General features: G+C 39.6%; 2 protein-coding genes across 2 annotated transcripts; both read left to right on the forward strand.

Annotated features, from left to right (window-relative positions):
• The first annotated feature begins 792 nt into the window (after window positions 1-792).
• Or51e2 (olfactory receptor family 51 subfamily E member 2) lies at window positions 793-22,739 on the forward strand. Its single transcript, XM_085692829.2, has 2 exons — window positions 793-966; window positions 19,575-22,739. Exon 2 carries the CDS (start codon window positions 19,625-19,627, stop codon window positions 20,585-20,587), a length of 963 nt encoding a protein of 320 aa, XP_085548955.1. The 5' UTR covers window positions 793-966; window positions 19,575-19,624; the 3' UTR covers window positions 20,588-22,739.
• On the forward strand, window positions 5,987-6,973 carry LOC125397306 (olfactory receptor OR51C1-like). Its single transcript, XM_048429613.2, has one exon. It carries the CDS (start codon window positions 5,987-5,989, stop codon window positions 6,929-6,931), a length of 945 nt encoding a protein of 314 aa, XP_048285570.1. The 3' UTR covers window positions 6,932-6,973.
• Window positions 22,740-23,185: the final 446 nt, after the last annotated feature.

A 23,185-nucleotide genomic window follows, 5' to 3' on the forward strand; every position in this document is an offset into this window, starting at 1 on the left:
AGTTTAGATATCAAAAAATGAAGAAGATAAAATTAAGGGAAAATAAACAATATAGTATTTGTTTCCTGTATATCTAAATTCTGGGCTGAAACATTCTACCACTGTGTTTCCCAAGCACCTGTATTATGCTTCTAATATAACATTGTCACTGACTAACATATGAATGTCAGTTGGCCTGTCTCTCTTCTAAATTAAATTCCAGGAAGTGAGGCCTATGTTGTATTCTTTTTATTAAACTCTAACACTTACAGAATAGTGAGAATATAGGATATCATTAGGAAATAGTTACCACATATATGTATGGATGTACAAGTGACCTCTTGATTTAAGAGGTTGCTACTTCACCAATACATTCCCAGGAAGCTAATAATCCAGTGCTGCTGTGAATAGGTCAGATCCTAAGGGGCTAAGAAATTATAGAGGGAACTATAACTTATACTCATAACAGGAGATGTTTTTAAGAATATATTTAATTTTTTTTAATCAAGGTCAACTGGCTTGCTAATGGTTATAGCATTTTTGAGGTGCTGAAATTTTCCTAAATAGGATGGTGATGCTGTTTACTGCATAATTCTGTGATTGTTCTAAGAACTATTGAATAATACATTAAAAAAGGGTCAGTTTTATAGTATATGTACTATATCTTGATAAAGCTACTTTTAAAAAAATCTCAATGAAATATCACAAGTACAAAACTTCACATCAGCCAGTAAAGCATGTAGCCATAATCACATTCTGGGAGAGATATAAAAAGCTTGTGTCAGGCTAGTGAAGTCCTCTGGGAGCGTCCACACCCTGGAGCCCAGTAAATTAGCTCTGCCACAGGGAACTGGTTCCTGCACTCTGTGCTCATCTTCACAGAAGCTGGGTGACACTCAGCAGAAGCTCAGCCCTGCCCTGGAATCTGCAGCTCCCTCCACCTTCTGAGTTACCCTGAGAGGGAATCCTTGCTGCTGGATGGGCTCTGTAAGTAAAACTTTGTTCAGTGGACGCTCCTGCCTCTGGGTGAGCTGTGCTGTCTTAGCAGCAGGGAACAGCTGCATTGTGGTGTTCAGAAGATAAGATCATGGGATAGAGGACTGCAGAGGACAGAATCATTTTTGAATTATGGGCTCCCAGGAAACCTGCAGAGAGTGAGCGCTTTGTTCTGCCTTCTGGGGGCTGGGAGAACCTGGCTTTAGTCAAAAGCCTTAATTAGTGTTCTGAGGCATTTGTCATGATCAGTTAAACTCATTTCTAAGTCCAATGACTCATGCAAAAAGTCAAAGTGTGTAGCTGATCATAGTGATACATGTCTGCAATACCAGCACTTGGGAGGTGGAGGGAAGAGGATTGGAGGCTCAAGGTGACCTGCATACTGATCTCAAAGTCAGCCTGTGCTATATGAAAGCCTGTCTCAAAAAATGTAAATGAATAAATCAAATGTAGTTTAAAATAAAAGTGAAATACCTGTCGTGAACAGTTTTTACACGCCAGAGCTCCATTGGATAGTTTACTTAACCAGTCCTATAGGTGAGAGAATTGTATTAAGGGAAGTTTACACAGCTTTTAGGTTTCAGTGAAATAAGCTTTTTTTGAGAGGATGAATATTGAAATTAAATATAACTGGGTTCAGAATACTGCCTATGCAACTCACCAAGTGTATGTGACCCTGAAAATGTTTCATAACCTCTCTCATTATTGTTTTTGTTATTATTATATAAAAAGTATCTTTAAAGTGAATCCATTCATACCTGTTACCTGTTGATACAATAAGAACTGCTGGCTAGAGCACAATAATACTTGCTGATCTAACATATGACATATCAGCATGAATAATTTGCATTGCTGTACAAGGTTTCCAAACTAGTGTTTCTGAGCACAGATGCAGCCCTGGCCCACCACACGCTATAAACCATCAGCAACAGCCTGGAGAATACTGATGGTGCCACACGGTCTAAATCAGCAGCTATAGGCAGACAGGCTACAGCTCTCAATAATGAAGAGAAAAAGAACTTTGTCTAAATAGGAAGTTCACACAGGAATGAACTTATGAATGAAGCTGTGTGATTGGAGAGGTGAGTCTGACAGATCTGAGCAGGATGGGGCTCTGAAATGAGGAGGAATATGTGTAATCTCATCGCTTAGGAGGCCAAGGCAATAGCATCTTGAATTAGAGGCTAGCTATGGGTTACATGGTAAAATCTTCTCTCGGTGAGAGAAAAAATAAAGCTCGAGAATAATGTCAGGAACATTTAGTGGCCTGTTAATCTCTAATGTGAGCTGGTGGATTTTTAATGTAACAAAAATATGTGTTAAAATATAACCTCAAGTACTTTTGTCTATCATCCCAGACATTGGAGAACTAGAGTTAATAATGAAAACACGATAAATGAATATTTTAATAGAATGAGACAGAGATATGAGATAAGGTGATGGGTGATAAATTTAATAAGAGGATTAATATACCCTAATACCACTTGCAGATAAGTGAAAGAAACTGGGAAGAGCCAGGTCTGGGGTGGGGAAGGAATTGAGTTCTGTTGTAGTGTCTGAGGAATGAGCTTTTATTTGTTCTCCAACTGTGGCTTGGGTTTCTCTAAAACACAGATTGTACCTCCTACCCTGTTTCACATTTCACTGTTGCCTTCATGATTAACCCTTCCTTGATTCTGCTAAGTTTTGAAATACATAGTTAGGAGATGCTATCATTAGAGAGCAGATTTATGAGTCAGATCGATGTGTGTTATTCAAAGCCATGGTCGTAACTAGATCATCTCAAGAGGACAATATGGACTGCACGAGGGGATAGGGAAAGTCAAGCTTTCTATAACACCACAACTTACAAGGCAGAGGACAGTATTATCTGATGAATGGTAGAGAGGGAAATTATTTTGAGAACCATCATTGAAACAATTGAAAGAGAAAGTATAAAGGAAAAGATAATCAAATTTTGAGTTAAGGGAAAAAGCTTATCTGGAATTTATACAGAATATTTAGAAAGTCACCAGTTAGAGAGGAAGGCTTTTCTGGGAGTTCTTAGTGGGTGAATATCCTCCTTGTTACCAAGGGTGAAGGAAAAATAAACAAAAGCAGATTGTTCTTCAGACTCTTTTTCTTTGCTCGTTATAAACTGTACAACAGGAGACTGACAGAGATCAGGGTTTATGACTTATCCCTCTCCCATCTAAGCACTGTGGGCTATAATGGCAGATGGGAATGGGTGCTGGTGCAGACGCATACTCCTCAAACACCTGCACGAAAGCGTGCAAAGCTTTCGGTATTGAGTCGGGTGGAACTTGTGGAAAGGAATCAATGATGTCCAACAAAATGCTAAAGAAGGAAAGGAATCCTGCTGGAGTTGAATTAGAAGGGATGGAGAGCAGCCTGTTTGCTTATTCATAAAATATTTGGAAATGCCTGGCCCTTGACGCTCTGCAATACAAAATCTAAGACTTTATCCTTTCCAAGAAACTCGGATTCTTCTGCTCTCATCCACTCTTTCCCCCTCTGTGCCCAGACTCACGCTAAGAACGCTTTTGTGTGATTTTTCTTATAATTGTCTATGACTTTTATCACTTCTCATGTTCCCTCTGGCAAGAGCACACTTACCCTTTTTTCACTCTTGTAAGCTCACATCTACTCACGAAAAGTTTAGGTGCAATTCATCTATTTTGTTGATATTCCCTAGAATTAATTCCTCAACACTTAACACAGGTGCATTTGCACATTCACAACACAGACACGGGGGTCTGCTGCCATGAGCTTTCTCAGTTTTATCTCTTAGGACTCCCCTACCTTAGGGCACTCTGCAGTTAGTGGCCCATTTCTTTGTCTATGGCTCTGTGGTTCTCACCATACCTATAGGCCTATACAGAATCTGATATACCATTCATACTCAAAATTATTGCATTTTTGTTGTTGGTGAGAGTCACTGGACTCTTATTAAAGAGGATGTTTTGAAACTTTAAGAGTGGAGTCTAAAGTCCATGACAACTTCTTTTGATTTTTTCAGACATAAAATCATCTCAGACTCACTTAACGTCTTAGTGACTAACAAGACTCTGTGAGTACCCTGTATCTGTCTACTGTTGAGCTGACCTAAAGATTTATGATAGATGGTCAACTGCTTATAAAGAATTCGTGGCTCTAAAAAGGAATGTGAGGTCCTCTCTGGGTCTAGCTTGGATGAAGAGAAATTATAAGAAATTCTGGTTTGAGAGCCTCAAAAAGCCCAGTTGAAAAGCAGGGAATTTGAGTCTTCTGCTGCAGAGAACATGTGCCTAAAGCCAAACTGTACTGTAGAATGTGTTTTGTGTTATCATCTTTCATCTACAAATAGAAGGAAGAAATTATCATGAAGTGTGAAAATTCACCATGAATAAGTTAATTATTAATGAACAAGTTAAGAATTCAGGAAATTATTATTAAGTCATCATTTGTAAAACTTTCTGGAACTCAGTGATGACAACAACAAATCAGTCATTGCCTAAGGCATGGTTGCCAGATTTCCCAGGTATGCATGGCGACCCTCAGCCTTCCAAAGCCATTCCTGTTGTTCAGTGTTGAACAGCTAGATATTGGAGTTACTGTAAACCTCAAGGATATTTCTCCCTCACTTGCTGCAAACTATTAAAGGGAAGATGCTGTGTTATTCTTCAGCTTTTAACAAAGTACTCTGGGAAAAGGTCTCACTTGAAAATATATCCTTATGCATTCTAAAAATCTTAGCACTCTTTGTCTAAATGTAGACAATACACAGGAAATTCACTACTTTTTCATTAGCCTTTCTTCTGTTCTACAAACCAACTGCATTATCACATTCTAATAATCCTCTTCTGCCTTTCTTAGCTCTCTTTGATGTTTAAAATTCTTGTTTGGATTTTTGAATGATTCTCTTTTAAAAAGACAAACTATGGTTGCAGATATTTATAAAATACAATGTGGTATTTTCCTAAGTGTATACATTCAAGACTAATCAAATCAAATCAATTAGTATATCCACCACCTCAATTTGCTATCATTTAGGGGTGGTTATAATCATTAAAATATTTTCTTGAAGCTGTTTAGAAGTATATAGTACATCGGCGTCAACACTTAAGTCTTTTCATTTCTGACAATAATTTCATCATAAGGGCACTCATGACTAAAAATGTTAGAGTCTCAATATATACTAATTCAATTAACTTTTTTTCCTTTTCTCCCTAATATTCCAGTAATTTCAATTATTTTTGCAATTTATTTTAGTAAGGTTCCCTAGGATGACCCTAAAACTAGAACTTATTTGAGTGTGTGTGTGTGTGTGTGTGTGTGTGTGTGTGTGTGTGTGTGTGTGTGTTCTGGACACCTTTAGTCATCCTTCTGTGCCTTTTCATGTCCTATGCTTGCTGTCTGTCACCTAGTGTCTTTCTTTCCCACCAAGGACTCTGCCCAAACTGACTACTTCCCTTGAGCCATACCCAACCATAGCCTTAATGTTTTTCCCCAAACCCCATTTTCAATTCATGCATGCCCATCTTCCTGTCTAATTTTTCTACTCAGAGGCATAAGAAAATGTGATATTTTCAATAAAGATTCATCTTCCTCTGCAAAACAAGACAGAAACATTTCATTATATCTCCCAGGCAGTATGTTTCCACAAATGCAGAGAATCTATTGCGGAGAAGCAGTCATTCAAAAAATTTAGGTCAGAAGTAGTTGAATATGGGTAGATGTTATACTAAGTGGGTACTAGTGGCCTGTGTTGTCTCCAGCTGAAAGATAGACCACACAGTCCAAATGCAGCTAGCAGCAAATGACCTTGTGGACTGAGACAAATTTTCTAAAAATAGAAAAATATCTCTGTAATAGTTGAAATCATACAAATTTTTATCAATTTAAAGGTGTCATCCCCATTTTCATATATTGTATAGATGCTCACGCTTGGTCAAATAAATGTTGGAAAAAATTATTTATGAATAGAACACACAACGACCTGCTTCAGACCTGTCTGTACTTTTAACCTAGCATGTCAACTCTCCAGAACACCTCATCTTCTTCCATCATTTTCCTGCTCACTGGTGTGCCCGAGTTGGAAGCCTACCACACCTGGATCTCCATCCCCTTCTGCTTTCTCTATGCAACTGCCCTCTCAGGGAACAGCCTGATTCTCTTCGCCATTATCACTCAGCCCAGCCTCCACGAGCCCATGTATTATTTCCTCTCCATGCTGTCCACCGCTGACCTCGGACTGTCCATATCCACTCTGGCCACCATGCTGGGGATATTCTGGTTCAATGCCAGGGAGATCAGCTTCAATGCCTGCTTGTCACAGATGTTCTTCATTAAATTCTTCACTGTCATGGAGTCCTCAGTGCTGTTGGCCATGGCTTTTGATCGCTATGTGGCCATCTCCAACCCCCTTAGGTATGCCACTATTTTAACTGATATCAGAATAGCTCAAATTGGGGTGTCAATTGTCATCAGAGGAACCGTAATGCTGACACCAATGGTTGCACTTCTTAAGAGACTAACCTTCTGCAGCAGCCTTGTGCTCCGCCACTCCTACTGCTTCCACCCCGATGTCATGAAGCTCTCATGCACAGACACCAGGATCAACAGTGTAGTAGGACTGACGGCCATGATCTCTACTGTTGGTGTGGACTCTGTCTTCATCCTCCTTTCCTATGTCCTGATCGTTAGAACTGTCCTCAGCATTGCTTCCCCAGAAGAGAGGAAGAAAGCCTTCAGCACGTGCATCTCTCATATTGGGGCCGTAGCTCTATTCTATATTCCATTGATCAGTTTGTCCTTTGTCCACAGATTTGCAAAACGAGCCCCACCCTATGTTCATACCATGATTGCTAACACCTACCTGCTCACCCCTCCTGTCATGAACCCCATCATCTACAGTGTGAGGACCAAGCAGATACGTAAAGCTTTGATAAAAGTTCTCCATTCTAAAGGAATATAGAATCACAAAAGTCTAGAGCTAGATGGCTTGTTTCAGGCCACATTGTCAGTCAATGCTGGAATACGTCTAGCATGTCAGCTACTTTGACCCTTATTCACAGATGAGGAGATACTGATTTATAAATAGGAATAAAGAACAATAGATAGCCTCTATCTTAAGCTTTTACTTGCCCCTTTATCAACAGCACTTTTATTCTTACCTCATTGTAGCAGTTAAAATTACATATTAATTTCATATTAAATCATCCCTTTGTAGAAAAGTGGGTAGTATTTTCTAGCTCTCTGCTGTCCACTGCTCAAAGAAACTTCTCTGGTGAAGACTGAGACTGCCTATGTGTATAGGGATGTGTATCTAGAAGGTAGTTTGAGGCCATGTCCACTTAGCAAGCTAATAGTAGTAAATTGATCCTACGGCCTATGATCTCTCCAACTATGAGTTCTTGGCCAGATTTACATCAGACATAAATAAATCCTGTGAATCCAACTTTAAACCAGATCATAAAGCAGTTAGTTACCCCCAAAATATTTTACCACACTTTCACCCATGAATATACCTTGCCAATTCTGTCATAATTGGAACTTGTGGTTTTCGTAGCTGGATAAGATTATCAATGACTTTAGCTTTCCAGTATCCTGGATAGTACCTTTTGTCCAGACAGCAGGGGGAGCTTCCAGGTCAACACCAGATTTATTTCTCCATGTCCTGCCACTAAAGCATGTGGTGTCTTCGGAAATAGTGTCCCATCACTGTTCTGGTGGGCAACTAGGAGCAATGAAAGCAGTCTGTACTGTCTTAGTTTTCTGGGAGGCCCCATGCCGACAACTAGAGAAGATATACTACACCTAGCACTGGGACTTCACAGCCTATGACTTCCTTTCTCTTAATTTAGTCTTGATTTAAATGTGTTGAGATATCCCAGAACTTTGTTCTCAGGCGTCTTCTTCCTATCGTGCTTCTTTTTCTCGTCAATTCATATCCTCTTATGACATTAACTGTATCAATGTTTGCAGCATAATCATTTAATTTGTCTCACAATCATCTTAAGTAGTCCTAATAGTCCCATCAATAAAAATGCAGGCCTGGCTACTGGCTTCCATAACCAGAAACTCTGTTTTCCAAATCTCTAAGACGAAACCCTTTCCATGAACTCTCCTGCCTTGCTGTTGCTCCTGTTCCACACTTAACTGTTTATCAACAAATCCAGAATCCAACCACTTAACTTTGCTTCCACAGCTATCATGAGGATGCCAGCTATCACCTTGAACCTGAAGTCGTCTATGAAAGGCTTTCTGGAGAATCTTCCTTCATGCACTTTACAGTTAAGAGTACTTATTCTAGTATTCATGGAAGATCTTATCACTCCCTGTTTAGCACACTCTCATGAGCTCTTGTCTGACCAATGGGGGATCAGTGATTGTAGTGGTGTGGAGGGGCCTCTACTTGTGCTGAGTCTCCACCACTATTCCAGCTCCATCCCCAACCTAGTAAATCTGCATTAGCCTCCAGGTAGTTTCTTATATCATCAGGCACACTCCAGCATTATAATTCATACTCACCATCTTCTGCCTGTGATGTTCTTCTTTCAGAGATCAATTGCTGACTTACATCCTCTCTTCATGCAGGACCCTACCCAGTGTGCCTTAGTGCAGAACTCCAAACACTATAAGGATAATAATCATAACAGTAATATTTCTTTCCCTCAGTTCCCGACAGTATTTACCTCCATCCTTACCTGCCTTGTTTTTCTTTTTCTTTTCTTTCTTTTTTTTTTTGTTTTTGTTTTTGATTTTGGTTTGGTTTGGTTTGGTTTGGTTTTGGGTTTTTATTTTCGAGACAGGGTTTCTCTGTGTAGCTTTGGAGCCTGTCCCGAAACTAGCTCTTGTATGTTGTCAGCGGCTGCTTGTTTGTTTCTGGCTGCTCAGTCCTGAAATAAATCACACAGGAAACCATATTATTTGCAATACTGTTTGGCCAATAGCTTAAGCAAATTCCTGGCTAACTTAAATCTTAAATTAACACATTTCCATTAATCTGTGTATCTCTACGAGGCTGTGGCTTACTGGGTAAAGTTCTGGCATTTGTCACCAGCGGGACTACATGGCTTTTTTCTGACTTTGCTTTTCTTTCTCCCATCATTCAGTTTAGTTTTCCCTGCCTAGTTCTGTTCTACCCTATCAGGCCAAGCCAGCTTTTTTATTAACTAATGGCATTCACAGCATATAGAGGAGAATCACACATCACCTCCCCTTTTCTGTTTAAATAAAAAGAAAGACTTTATCTTTAACATAGTAAAATTACATATAACAAAACAGGTATCAAGCTAGAATTACAGTTGCAACATTTATATCTACTTTATCTTTTATTATAACTAAGGAAAGCTATAACTACAACTATAAATTCTTCAATTCTATCAAAGACTCTAGAAGGATATAATATTACCAAAGTAAACCTGAAGTACATTGTAAGCAGCTTCCAAAACTGTAGGATTGATAGAGATATCTTGCTGTTTGGACAGTCACCCAAAGTTCTTCTGTGACATTGGGGCATCCATCTTCAGCCTACAGGCCCATAGTGTCCGGCAGACTTTTCCATGAAGCAGGAAATTTCAAAGACAGTTCCACCTATATTGGCAATTTGTCAGTCACTTTCTTTTGTATCCTGCAGAATGTCTGACAGACTCCTTCATGAAGCAGGAACCCTGAAGGATGGCCTCACCTTTAGGCAAGATCATCAGCCATTTCTCTGTGGGTCCTACTTGTTCAGTTCATACAGCATACCGTCAAGCAGTCCAGGCAAGAGCAGTTTCTTGCCCAAATGACTAACAAACTCCATGAGGAGCCTCTTCGATGCCCATCTTCCTCTTGAAGCTCCTGGTGATGCCAGGAGCTAATGTGTCTCATTGTCATGAAAAGTCCTAAGTTATTAAAACATTTAAAGTTTCATATTCTGAAGGTCTCTAAACGATTTGAAGAATATCTATCTAACTGAAATATATATCTAGAAAACCTAACTAACATGACTACAAACTTGACTATTATAAATGATTATCTATTAACCTATACTTCTTAAATATACATTACATTATTAAATGAGCTAGACAAACACAATGCCTTAATCAAGATCAGAAACACATATACATAATATAAAAAATTGACCTTAAATTTGTATCAATAAGCCAAGATTCATACCAATGCAAATCTCTATATCATATCCCCCTTTAAATGTAAACAAACATTTATAAACAATATTTGGGAATATGGGCATAGTTCTCACCAAACTGCTTCCTGCTTTTTGTTAGGCAAATTATTTTCTTTTTTTGGGAGGGTGGGGGTGTCAAGGTAACCTCTCAGGGGATCTTGGACTATCAAACCACATTAGTCTGGAAGAACTCCACAAGTTCTCATCCCCTGTGGAAACAAAAGAAGAACCTCTTTTTCAAAGCAACTTATCCTTAGACTCAAATTCTGAAGTCAAGATACCTTTAAAGTATATATGTTGGTTATTTAGCTCATTTACAGTCAAAAAATTCAAAGAAAACACAATAGTATACATAAACCAAACTCTCTGTGTATATTTCATCTTTATATGGCTTTTTTTACTCTATTACTTCTTAATATTTATTTGATTATCTTCACTCCTTTAATCTATGATTGTCTGTACTCTATCTCTTTAAAGACTTTTTAAATAAAACATTTACTTTCTTTTATAACTGTCTAAACTTTTTTTTCTTTTCTCTCCCAAGCCTATGTACATTTATTCAACACTGTGACTCGTTTAGAGGTCTTTTCCATCTGGATTTGTCTTTATTGCATATCTGCAATTATTTTCTGACCAGAAGCACTTCTTGAAATGCTAAGTGCTTCTTAAGAATCTAAGCTGCGATGCTGCTAGGGTACGTACAGCCCTCCCTGCTTGCTCCGGACAGTCCAACATGGTGGAAGTCCGTTCACTGACTCTGCAAGCCACGCACATTGCCCCAGTTTCAAATACGCAGCAGCTCTATGTTGAGTCGTTGCGTGCAAAGCCTATTGAAACGCTCCGTAGCCGGACGTCCTGAGAAAGAGTCAGAGCCATCCGTGCTGGCGAACCAGGAAGCCACAGCTTTTGTTCTTTAAAGAAGCCATGCAGCTTTAGTGCACCTCTCCTAAAGTAGCCATGGAGCCCTTGCTCACAGCAAGCCTATCTAGAAAAAAAAATTGTGGCTACCAAGAAACTGCACTAAACTCTGATCTTTTGTGTCTGGAATTCCTTTTCGAGCCCTCTCAGGTTTTAAGTGAATTTTAGTTGGCCACGTTGGTGCACCAATTTGTTGTTAGAGGCCACTTTTTTGTTTCCAGCTGCTCAGCCCTGAAATAATCACACAGGAAACCAGATTATTTGCAATACTGTTTGACCAATAGCTTAGGTGTATTCCTGGCTAACTCATATCTTAAATTAACACATTTCCATTAATCTGTGTATTGCCACAAGGTTGTGGCTTACCGGGTAAAGATCCGGCATCTGTCTCTGGTGGGGCTACATGGCTTCTTTCTGACTTTGTCTTTCTTTCTCCTAGCATTCAGTTTAGTTTTCCCTGCTTAGCTCTGCTCTACCCTATCAGGTCAAGCCAGTTTCCTTATTAACCAATGGCATTCACAGCATACAGAGGGGAATTCCACATCACTTGTAGACCAAGCTGACCTCAAACCCATGGAGATCTACCTGTCTCTGCCTGTGCCTCCTAAGTGCTAGGATTAAAGACAGGCACCACCACCTCTAGTACCTGTTTGGTTTTTTTTTTTAATTCCTGGCTCTTTCAACACCCAACCTATTATATACTAGGGAGTAGAGGTGTTTTGCTTTGTTTTGTTTTGCTTGTTTCCCATCACAAGATAAGGATTTTGAGGATAAGAAATTTGTTTCCCTCTGAGCGTCCTGTCTCCCTTTACCTCTTAAGAACCCTTTATCTTCTGTACAGTAATCCAAGCCCATAAGAAAGTTACGTTTCCTCTATTCTCATTTTCCTCTGTCACTTCAAGCCTTTGCACAAGCTGCTATCTCCACCTACAGTAGTATTCACTACCGTCACCCTCCCTCTTAGAAGAGAGGTCACTTATTTGGAGGCTCCCAGACCCCTTGCATTCCACCCAGATGCACCATCACCACCTTCTGCTTATTTCTCGTGGTGAGCCTCTTTAGATTCTATTGCTACATCAGGAACCCTTCTCAAGACCAGGAACCGCATCTTATCCACTGCTGCTCTGTTTTTGCACTTCTATTCATAGTGTCTGGCTCCTTGTATCTTTAGGTTTTCTTTCTTGTTGGTTGTTTTGTTTTGGTTTGGTTTTAAAATAGTTTCACAAAATTCCCATGGTGACACTACACTACCCTAAACTCCTAAGCAACTGTAATTATAGGTGTATGCCACCACGCCTAGTTCCATACTGCCTTTTAGCCTCAGTTGAACTGATGAACAAATACATAAGATCTTAAAAGAGGTATAAGAATTTGGGTAGCGTACAAGACCATAACAGTCTTCTCATAGTTCCCAACATATTTATTCATGAAACTTTTCATCTTGAAGGATGCCATGCAAGGAGTCCTCTTGGCTTAGCAACACCTTGCCCTAATTTCCATCAGTCTTATTTCTCTCTCTCTCTCCAACATAAAACTTCCTTTGTATATTCCTTAATAAACATGAGTTAAAAGCAAAAAAGTTAAGGAGACATTTACATGGATAATTAATATTTTGAATAAACAACCAATTTCTGTTTGCTCCCATTCTAGTCTGTTCTCTGAACCTCATGGATTATGCTCCTCATATGGTCCTAACCTATAATGAAGCAAAGATAAAAGATAAAAATAACTGCAGAAAAATCCAGAAAGGAAAGATGGGGAGATAAAAAAAAATGCGTGTTTAAATGTTAGATTTTGCTTACTTCACTGCATAAGGTGTGATACCTGGAGAGCAATGACAGACAGGGTAGGAATGACTTGAGCTGGGAGTGAAAGATGGCAATATTCAGTCTTAAAATTGAGAAAGAAACAGTGATGGTGCAGGCTTTTAATCCTGCTTTTAAGCACTCAGGAGGCAGAGACAGGTGGATCTCTCAGTTCAAGATCAACCTGGTCTACAGAGCGAGTCCTAGGACAGCCAGGGCTACACAGAGAAACCCCATCTCAAAAAAAAAAATAGAATTGGAGAGGAACACATCAATTAGTTAGTCAATGTCAAACAATCAGGGCTGAAAATATATTAACAAGTAACAGAGTAGAGACTGAACTGTTTTGATTTATGCATTTAGGAATATAATATATATAATATACATATAAATTTAAACAAATAATAAAAAGGGGGCTATACATTTGAAAGAGAGCAAGAAGGGATACATGAGATAGTTTGGAAAGAGAAATAAGAGAGAAATTATGTAATTATATTTTAATCTCAAAAAATTAAATATTTTTTCTTTATTATTTTAATTGTGGCCAGATGGGACTTTGTCTCCCTGATTATTTGGCAATTTCATTTAGATCACCTTCGTATATGTATATATTTTAGGAAGTTTCTGCCATGTTAGGTTTCCACAAATACTCCATAATTCTAGCTATCTCTCCCTGTATTCCCTCCCGTGACCAACTCTTCCACTCCCTGTTTGAGCCTCTATTCCAACCCTTCTCCCAACTCCATCCAAGTCTGTTTGTTCTATTTAACTAACTTTTTAATAGGGATAAATAAGAAGAAATCTCAATTTTAAGAGTCAGATGCTCAGATTTTTATGACACTTCGGAAGATACGCCTCTCAGCTTACATCTACACACTAACCTGTAGACAACCCTCGAAACTGTAAGTGTCTGTAGTTATAAATGGACAACCTGACACTGAGCATGGGAAATCCACATAGCAAATGTTGTGCTCTGGCCAAGTTGGTTCTCCACTGTGAGTCAGAGACTTTTCCTAAAACAGTGATATGGGTATTATATTGAGAAGAAAAATTGGACAAGATGGGTTGAGGAATTAACTATGGGCAATGAGGAAAAAGTGTACATCTTAAGTTTAAGTTCATACACACATCTAATCTTATCTTCCTGAAATGCATACTTCAAACAACTTCTAGAAGTGCAATTTAATACACATATGTAATTAGGATGTCCTTGATATGAACCAAGAGAATGAAGCCTTGAGTTCACAGCTTACTTTAACTCACATCTATTTGCCCTCTTAATTTCTTTTCTTTTTATATTGCTCCAGAAACACCGCTCTACTTAGAGAATTCTGTGTCTTCTGTGCTTTAGCTCTGCAAAAATAATAATAATAATAATAATAAAAATACCAAAAATAACAAAAAAACAAACAAAAAACCACCTTTTACTGGGGGATGGAGAGATGGCTCAGCAGGTAAGAGCGCTGGATGTCTTCCAAAGGACTAGGGTGTAACTCCTAGCACCCACATGGCAACTTACAACCATCTGTAACTCTAGTTCCAGAGAGGCCTGATATTCTCTTCTGGGGTCTGCAGACACAAGGTACAAAGACATATATGCAGACAAATACTCATACACATTAAATTTAATTTTTAAAAAAGCTCTTTCTTGGACACACCCTTGATTAATGAATGTCCCAATTCAAGTCCTCATTAAAAAATCACTGATATTTGCTATTATTCTATATTACGTCAAGAATGTGTAGATGTTATTTTAGCATCTTAAGGTAGTGGCTTGATCCTAGTTATCTCTTTTCCTTAAAGTTCAATATGGAGTCTACATAAAACCAGTATTGAGAGAACATGCTTTTACACAATAAGTGAAAGAACACACTCCTGAACATAGGTGTATAATAAATCTTGATACTTAAAAACAATAATTATATTTTTGTTTTTAGAGTGACAATGACAAGGTAAGATGGATCTAAGGCAAACCAAGAAGGAATAGGAGACAAGGCAAGATAAACATCAATCAAAGACATACCCGTATGGATATGAAGGAGGGCACATGGCGCTAGGGAAGAAATACCAGAGGGCTTAGAGATGCCGCTTCTTGATGAATGTGGTGCTTTAGCTAAATTTAAAAGACTTGAAGTCATTCAAAAGAAACAGTGAAAGAAAGGCCAGAATGAACACTAATGGATCAATAAAAACAAATTCATGTGGAGGAGACAAGTAGAGAAGACTAGTTTGTAGGATTATGTCTGACTTTGTGTAAGGATCCTCAGCTCACTGAGATCTGAGGGAAGAACATAAATTGACTGTTCAGTGCTACAAGTCCCTCTATGGGCAGTTCTCTGACTCTCCTTTCGCACTGCCCTCTCCCCCTTCTCTCCACTGGAGTACACTGCCTGTCTGTTCTTACGTGCTGGACATACTTATTCCTTGGGAAACTTTTTACCATCTCTGATCCTTTGTCTGAAGCAATCTTCCCCAGATATTTTTATGCGTGTATCCCTCACTTATCTAAGTATCTCCTCCATCCAGCAGCTTCACCTGAGGCTTCAAGCCCTCCTCCTGATATTAACATGTTCTTTATCTTCTTCACCTGAGGCTTCAAGCCTTCCTCCTGATATTAACATGTTCTTTATCCTCTTCATTTTTTTCTCCTTATGATCGTCTAGCATTCTATTTAGTTTATATGTTAATTTAATTTGATTTCAGCCAATCTAATCAAAAAATGTACTTCATAACCCTGGAAATTTTCTCAATTTTGCTTATGAAATTACAGGCTCTTGGCAAACACTGGTTTAATGTGAATAAATAAATAATACATGAGATTCTCCGTCTAACGTTATCAGTATAAGATATAGACCAAAGAGCCATCTTTGCCCACAGCATAGGTATAAAAAGAAGTGACTTCTTTATATCAGGGGCTATGATTAAACTGCAAGAGAAGCAGCAGAGAGTTTTCCTACTGCTGCTTAGTTATAGAACTACATTTTAGTGTCCCTGCTTGGGATTTAAGGCCAACGTGAACTCCAACAGTTAAGGATCGATCGTGACTATTCCTACACTTTGCCTGCTGTGTCTAGCAAATCAGATAATGAGGAAACTCTAACCTTGTGACTGACTGTGGAAATTGGATCAGCTCGGAGGAGTGGGAACACGTGTTTGTTGTCAAGAGACTCACATATGTCATTGCAGGAATGGTGACGGAGACCTTGGCCCTTTGAGATTGTTTCCCAAGACAGGACAAGTGGAAAGCCTATGAGAGCAGCACACGAGATGAGTGGACTTGAGCCTTGTACTCCACTGTCTGCCAGACCCCTAGAGCACCCGCTGGTATTCCCACAGCCTGCTCCCTGACTACTGAGGAGCACTATAAAGAGACCTGCTCCTGAGAGCGAGAGCCAGATCAAGCTGTCTCCTTGAGTAGAACTGTCCCGTTCTCAGGTGAGTGCTGGCTTGTGGGGAGTGGCAGCCCGAGGATCCTGCCGCATTGAGACACCTTGAAGACCCCACGGACTTCATCACAAGACAAGCCCAGTGCCTTAGCTGATGTTCTCCAGGAAAGCAGGTGACATATAACAGAATTATGCTCAACTATAAGGAATGAAGTAATGCCATTTATAGAAAAATGGATAGAACTGGAGATCATTCTGTCAAGCAAATTAAACTAGACTCAGAATGACAAATATTACTTGTGCTGTCATATGCAGAATCTCTCTCTCTCCTCTCCCTCTCTCTCTGAGTGTGTGTGTGTGTGTGTGTGTGTGTGTGTGTGTGTGTGTGTGTGTAGAGAATAGAAAGGAACTGTCAAAGGAGATGAAGGAGATTTAAAATAAGAAGGAGGGATAAGAAGAAGGGAAGAGGGTTATGCAGTTCATGTAGCAAGAAGCACAAGGGGGAAATATCTGAGGGTGTAAAGGGGACCAGGAAGAGGATGGTGAGGAACTGAATAAGAACAACATATAATCACACATTTCCATGAAAATGTCATGGTAAATCTTTTACTTTGCATACTAACTTTAAAAACTGATGTTCAAACTGCCTAGAGAGACCCCAATGCGATTAGAATAAATCTGCATATCATCCTAGAGAAAAGCTTTACTCAATACAGTTTTGTGTTCTAATCCATGAACAGTGCATCATCCCATTTGTTAGATACTATGTTTAATTTATCTCAGGAATAGTTTGCAAATCACAATATTTAAATTTTCTACTAGTTTTGGTTAAATTCATTATTGTTGATGCTGTTGTGAGTAAAAGGTTTTTGGAAGATCAATTTCTGATACTTCAGTGTATTGTATGGAAATGTTGAGCTTTGTAGACTGCTATCAATGCTATAACCTTGCTATTTTACTGTTTATATTAGTGCTTTGTAGACATTTTAAGGTTATGTAGCCTAGAAAAATAGTGTTACTTCCTTTAAAATGACACAAAATGGAACAGACACTACTGTGTTTTAAGCACCCGCCACGGCTGGACAGATGCTATACAGTGGGGTGGATTAGGAAAACAGGCGACTCTGGATGAGAGAGATCTTTAAATAAGCAGAAGCTATTGAGAATGTGAAACGTGACTTTTTGCTTCTTGGTACACCTCCCACCTACCTTCTTTTCTCGTTTGTCCCCATTTCTCTTGGGTACAATGGTCAAGTAAAATGGTCTCCCTCCAGGGAAGGTTGTTTTGCTTTGTCCTCTACCACACAGAGTCATTTGTTGGGACATTTGCGTTCTCTCCCATGAGCTGTTTACGATAGATACAAAAAACAGATGGTTGGATTCAAGATAGAAATAAAAACACACAGGACTGTTCCACATCAGGAGGGGGGGTGGCAATGGGGAGTGGGTGTTTTGACAGAGAAACTGTCAGAGGTCACAGTCTGAGTCTTTGATAAGCCAGAGAGGCCACTTGGGGTGCAACTCCCCAGGCAGAGTGGCATATGTACTTCTTTGGGGCCCTGTGAAGGATTAGTGGTGTGTGTTGAGCTAGGCTGGGCTCACAGCTCTTGTTAGGTCATTGTCTCACTCTTTTGAGACTATTTTGCATCTCACTGAAAAGTGAAATTATCTCTGACAGTATCAGGTAGCAGGGTTTAGAATTCGATATTTGTCAGTGAGGGGAAGCTGTTCCTTTGCCTGCACAAACCCTAGGAATGGAGAAAATCACAATCAATGATATGGGTTTTATAACCTTTGAATCAAGACAGGGAGATTGCAGCTTAAAATGTCTTAGTTCCTGTTTAATTGTGATTAAAGCATCAGTTCTCTAAGCTCTCTCCATTAAGGAGAAGTTGAAGGAAGAGAAGCCAAGCTGTATTAAAGACCTTAGTTAGAAAGGAGAAAGAATCCTGGGAGAGATAAACAAATTAATCAGGATACCCTGGACACTGTCAACAAAGACACCTGCATCGTTTACTTAAGCATCAAAGGCCCCGGCTCTCACAGCCAAGCCCACAACTGCTGAAGTTAACCGGTTCCAAAAACAGAACATTAGGGAGCTTGACAGAGAAAGAGATTGATGTGGGTGCCTAGCTGATTGGGTGGGGTATGGAGTTGAAACAAAACAACACTGAACTCTAGGGGGAAAAAAAAAAGAAAAGAAAAGAAAGTCCTCCCTTGCCATGAATGACTTATTGGCACAGATCCCAAGAAAATTCCTCAGAATATCATTAAAAAAATCAGTAATACTGCTCCTCAAATCAGGGCTTATCCCCCAAGTTCTCTTTGGGACAAGAGAAAATACCCTTGGTAGTGACTTCCAGGTATACAGACCCTGGCTGCGGGCCAGGAACAATGGAAGAAGCTATCAGAGGGAACATGCCTAGTCGCTAGGATCCGCTGGAGGTGATGGATCTTGCCAGCACCTCCATCTGCACAGAGCTGGTTACAGGAGGTAGTATCTTTGTTTTATAAATCCAGATAAGTTTCCTTTCTCTTTTCTTTTCTTTTTCCTTTTTACTTGAAAAATACTTTCGATTTCCCCTACCTTAGAAGAGCCTTTATTGTCTCTTCTGACTACTTAATTCTGCTCACGCTTTAAGGCTGAAATTTAAAGAGCATCATTTCTAGGAAGGTTGCTCTGTCTTTGCCATCCCTGCAGTCAATGAATCTCTTACACTAGCTTTATCACAATGCTCTAATGGATTTATTACTTATCCATTTCCTACCCTAAGCAAGCCTTGTGGAGGTCAAAAGGGATGGCTCTCAGATATGTGTCTCACTAATAGCATTGTACTAAACATGTCATTCAAGAAAATATTTCTGAAATCTGAATCAATAAATGTAAAGAGAGAAGGGGAGAGAGAAGGAAAATGGTAAAGGAAGAAAGTAGAAATAAAGATGGAGTAAGGCAAAGGAGGGTGGGCTGCAGGGAAGAGACAGGAAGAGAGAGCTGAGGGTGACAGCTCTATCTGAAAAGAGAGTTACTACGGTAACCTTATGAAATGGGAATGCCTAGTATCCAGACAGTGAAGGTAGAGGTAAAAAGGAGGTCTGAGGAAGTCACATTATGGGGAAAAAAAATTTCTACCAAAGCTTTATTTGGAAATTTTAAGTGTGCCTTAGGAATAGTGAGAAACAAGTGAATTCTGAGAGTTCACATTTCCTTCTTTGGAAAAGAGAGCCGTGTAGCATATGAAAGAGCTGGGGTGTGGTTGGAGGGAGAGGGGAAGGGAGAGAGTGCTAGTATGCACTAAGTTCCCAGCGACTCTCTGATCCCGCTTCCTGCCCTTGCAGGCTGTCACTGCGACCTCGCCCTCTCCAGACCTCCCCACTTGGTGTCAGCGATGAGCTCCTGCAACTTCACTCATGCCACCTTCGTGCTCATCGGAATCCCAGGGCTGGAGGGAGCTCACTTTTGGTTTGGCTTCCCCCTGCTTTCCATGTATGCCGTGGCACTGTTTGGAAACTGTATCGTGGTGTTCATCGTGAGGACGGAGCGGAGTCTGCATGCCCCCATGTACCTTTTTCTCTGCATGCTGGCCGCTATTGACCTGGCTTTGTCCACATCCACCATGCCCAAGATCCTCGCCCTCTTTTGGTTTGATTCCCGGGAGATTACTTTTGATGCCTGTCTGGCCCAGATGTTCTTCATTCATGCTCTCTCAGCAGTTGAATCTACCATTCTGCTGGCCATGGCCTTTGACCGTTATGTGGCCATCTGCCACCCACTGCGTCATGCTGCTGTGCTCAACAATACAGTGACAGTTCAAATCGGCATGGTGGCACTGGTCCGGGGATCCCTATTCTTTTTCCCGCTCCCACTGTTGATCAAGCGGCTGGCCTTCTGTCACTCCAATGTGCTCTCCCATTCCTATTGTGTCCATCAGGATGTGATGAAGCTGGCCTACACAGACACATTGCCCAATGTAGTCTATGGTCTAACTGCCATTCTGCTCGTCATGGGTGTAGATGTCATGTTCATCTCCTTATCTTACTTTCTGATTATACGAACAGTTCTGCAACTGCCTTCCAAGTCGGAGCGAGCTAAGGCATTTGGGACCTGTGTATCACACATTGGTGTGGTTCTGGCTTTCTATGTGCCACTCATTGGCCTATCAGTGGTACACCGTTTTGGAAACAGCCTAGATCCCATTGTGCATGTTCTCATGGGGGATGTCTACCTGCTGCTGCCTCCTGTGATTAATCCCATCATCTACGGTGCTAAGACCAAGCAGATCAGAACTCGAGTGCTGGCTATGTTTAAGATCAGCTGTGACAAGGACATTGAAGCTGGAGGAAACACGTGACCCTTACCATTTTATCACCCTTGTCCTTGATAGCTTAATATAGTAATTTCATCATACCTGCTTAATTCCAGTCACCCATAAGCACATTCGTGCTTTTCCCTGGATGGGATAGTGAACTGAGTATGGTTTATCTTCATCATGGATATAACATGAAATAATCTCTATCAATGAACATTATGTGGTTTAATGACTCTGCTCTAAAATGAGAAATGTAGGTAATATTAGATAAGGCAACTAGGATTTGTGTTTAAACTAACTGATCAGGCTTGTGACGTGAATGAAATTTGTTTTATTCCTCCTCTCTTTGTCATGAAGCTGTTGCTCAGGTGTTATGTGTAATTACTAGAATGTAGACCATGAAGCCAACAGTATGGTAAGCAAGGCTTGCCTCATTCACTTCAAGCTTGTTATTCACTACCCAGGAACATAGCCAAGTCCTAAAGAGCAAGGCTTATGACTGGATCATGAATGCTTAACATGTCCCAGGCCCCATGATAATCTCATCCTTTTCCCAGAGCAGGTACCATTTTTGCCCATCACAACATATGATAGAGGTTTTAATGAGCAAAAAACTTTCTTGTATGTGCTGTGCCAAGATTTTAAATTAAATTTGATAATTGAGTACATTTGTTTTACTACCATGTTATATTGCTTCCTGTTTAACATCTGCCATCTATTTCCTCTGTCTGTTACAAATCCTGTTTTCTCTCTGCTGTGTGCTAACATGGATGTTCTTGTGTTTGAGCTAAGTCATTAGCCCTGTCCTATTTGAGAGCAAAAAAACTGCTCTTTGTGGCAGAGTAGCCTGCTTCTTCTCAGATGAAAGGAACTTTCAATCTTTTCATCTCTTATATACCTTTGATTGATTTTTGTCTTCTTTGTATTATGTTCTGTATCTGTCAGATCTTTCAAATGGGTAATTCGTGCTAGTGTCTGAGTCTTGACTTAGGTGTCAAATGACATGATAATTTATCTTAAAATGTTCAGTGTTATTTCTACTTTTTTATGTTCATATAATCCTATAAAGTAATGTTGGGAGATATGAGAGATCCCCTAGTCTTCTTTGTCATCAGTGGAAAGGGCCTGCCAGGTATGGCTTGGACAACTGTAAAGATGTTGAATGAACTTATTTCATGTACAATATTCCCTTCATAGAGAATGGAATGATGAAAAGGTTCTATAAATAGTAATGATACCTACAGAATAATATTAATATATTCAGTGTACACTTAATGTTTTAAATGGTGAAATTTGTGTAATAGGCATCTGCCACAATAAAAAAATCATTTCAATTGCTGTAAAATATTTTATTGTCAATTATATGTCATTAATGTAGTAAATAAAAAGTTTGGGTATGTTAGGTTAAAGGAAATATATTATTAAGACTTTTAAAAATAACTGCAAACAGAGGCTATTGAATCTGAAGGACTAAAAGACGGCAACTCTACAGTCTGCTGTATTTACAGCAGGCCCGTGTTACAGCCATTCAGAGTTCTCAGAGGCTGATAGCTGTGCGCGTAGCTGTCAGATAACCTGAGGAGGAGCCAACTGCAGGGCAGCAAGACTTTCTGTCATTGCACACACTCGGGTAAGTTAGGTACTGTCTTTACAATTTTTCCTGCCTATAACTTTGTAATAGGTTTCATTTCTAAGGCCAAAAGGCAGAAACAAAAACTTCCAAGAGAACTTTGTTGTTCTTTCTGTGAATATCATGTGTTAGTTTAACAAAATCTTCTTGATTAGAATAATAAAATGGTGATTCGTGGAGGAGGGGAAGTCATTTGACGCTGTGGGGACGAACATTTTCCCACTTGACTGGGATATGACCTCCAGATATTTGGACATACATTTTTCTCTGTATCTTCACGATGGTGTGTGTTTGAGTGATATTAACATTCAAATCAGTGGACTCTGTAAAAAGAAAAAGGCTGCCCTCTGTAATGTAGAGAAGCCTTACTCAATTAGATGAGGGCTGAATAGAGCAAAGTCTGATCTCCCCTGGGCGAGAAAGAACTCTGCAGCATATATAGCTTAGGGCCTGAACTGTGATGTTGTCTCCTCCTTGGACTTCCAATCTAGAAGCCAACCCTGCAGATTTTGGATTAACAAGCCCCCATAATCATGCAAGTCAGTTCCCTAATATAAATCCCATTCTGTCTTTTCATTATGTCTATGTCTGTGAGTCTCTCCTTATTTATTAAAGACGATTTTTTATTTATTTTATGTGTGTGTAGGTATTTTGCCTTCATATATATCTATGTATCACATATATTCAATGTCCTTGGAGACCAGAAGTCTGATCCCCCTCGACAGGAGTTACAGATACGACACATGTGGATATGAATTATTGAATCTCAGACCTCTGGAAAAGGAGCCAGTGTGCTTGACTGCTGAACCCTCTCTCCAGCCCCATCTAGAGAATCTTACCTGACAGAGACTTGAAAATCTGATACAGAGAGAAATTGTTCCTGTTGGCAGTTAAATTGTGAAGGGAAAGCCAAAAATTGAAAACAAAACCATGAAAAATGTTAGCATGTGAAATATAAATTATTTTTATAATAATATAAAGGAAATTAGCTGTCTCTGCCTAATTTTTAA

The sequence above is a fragment of the Myodes glareolus genome, chromosome 7 (genome assembly GCF_982192425.1).
Source record: "Myodes glareolus chromosome 7, mMyoGla1.1, whole genome shotgun sequence".
NCBI lineage: Eukaryota > Metazoa > Chordata > Mammalia > Rodentia > Cricetidae > Myodes > Myodes glareolus.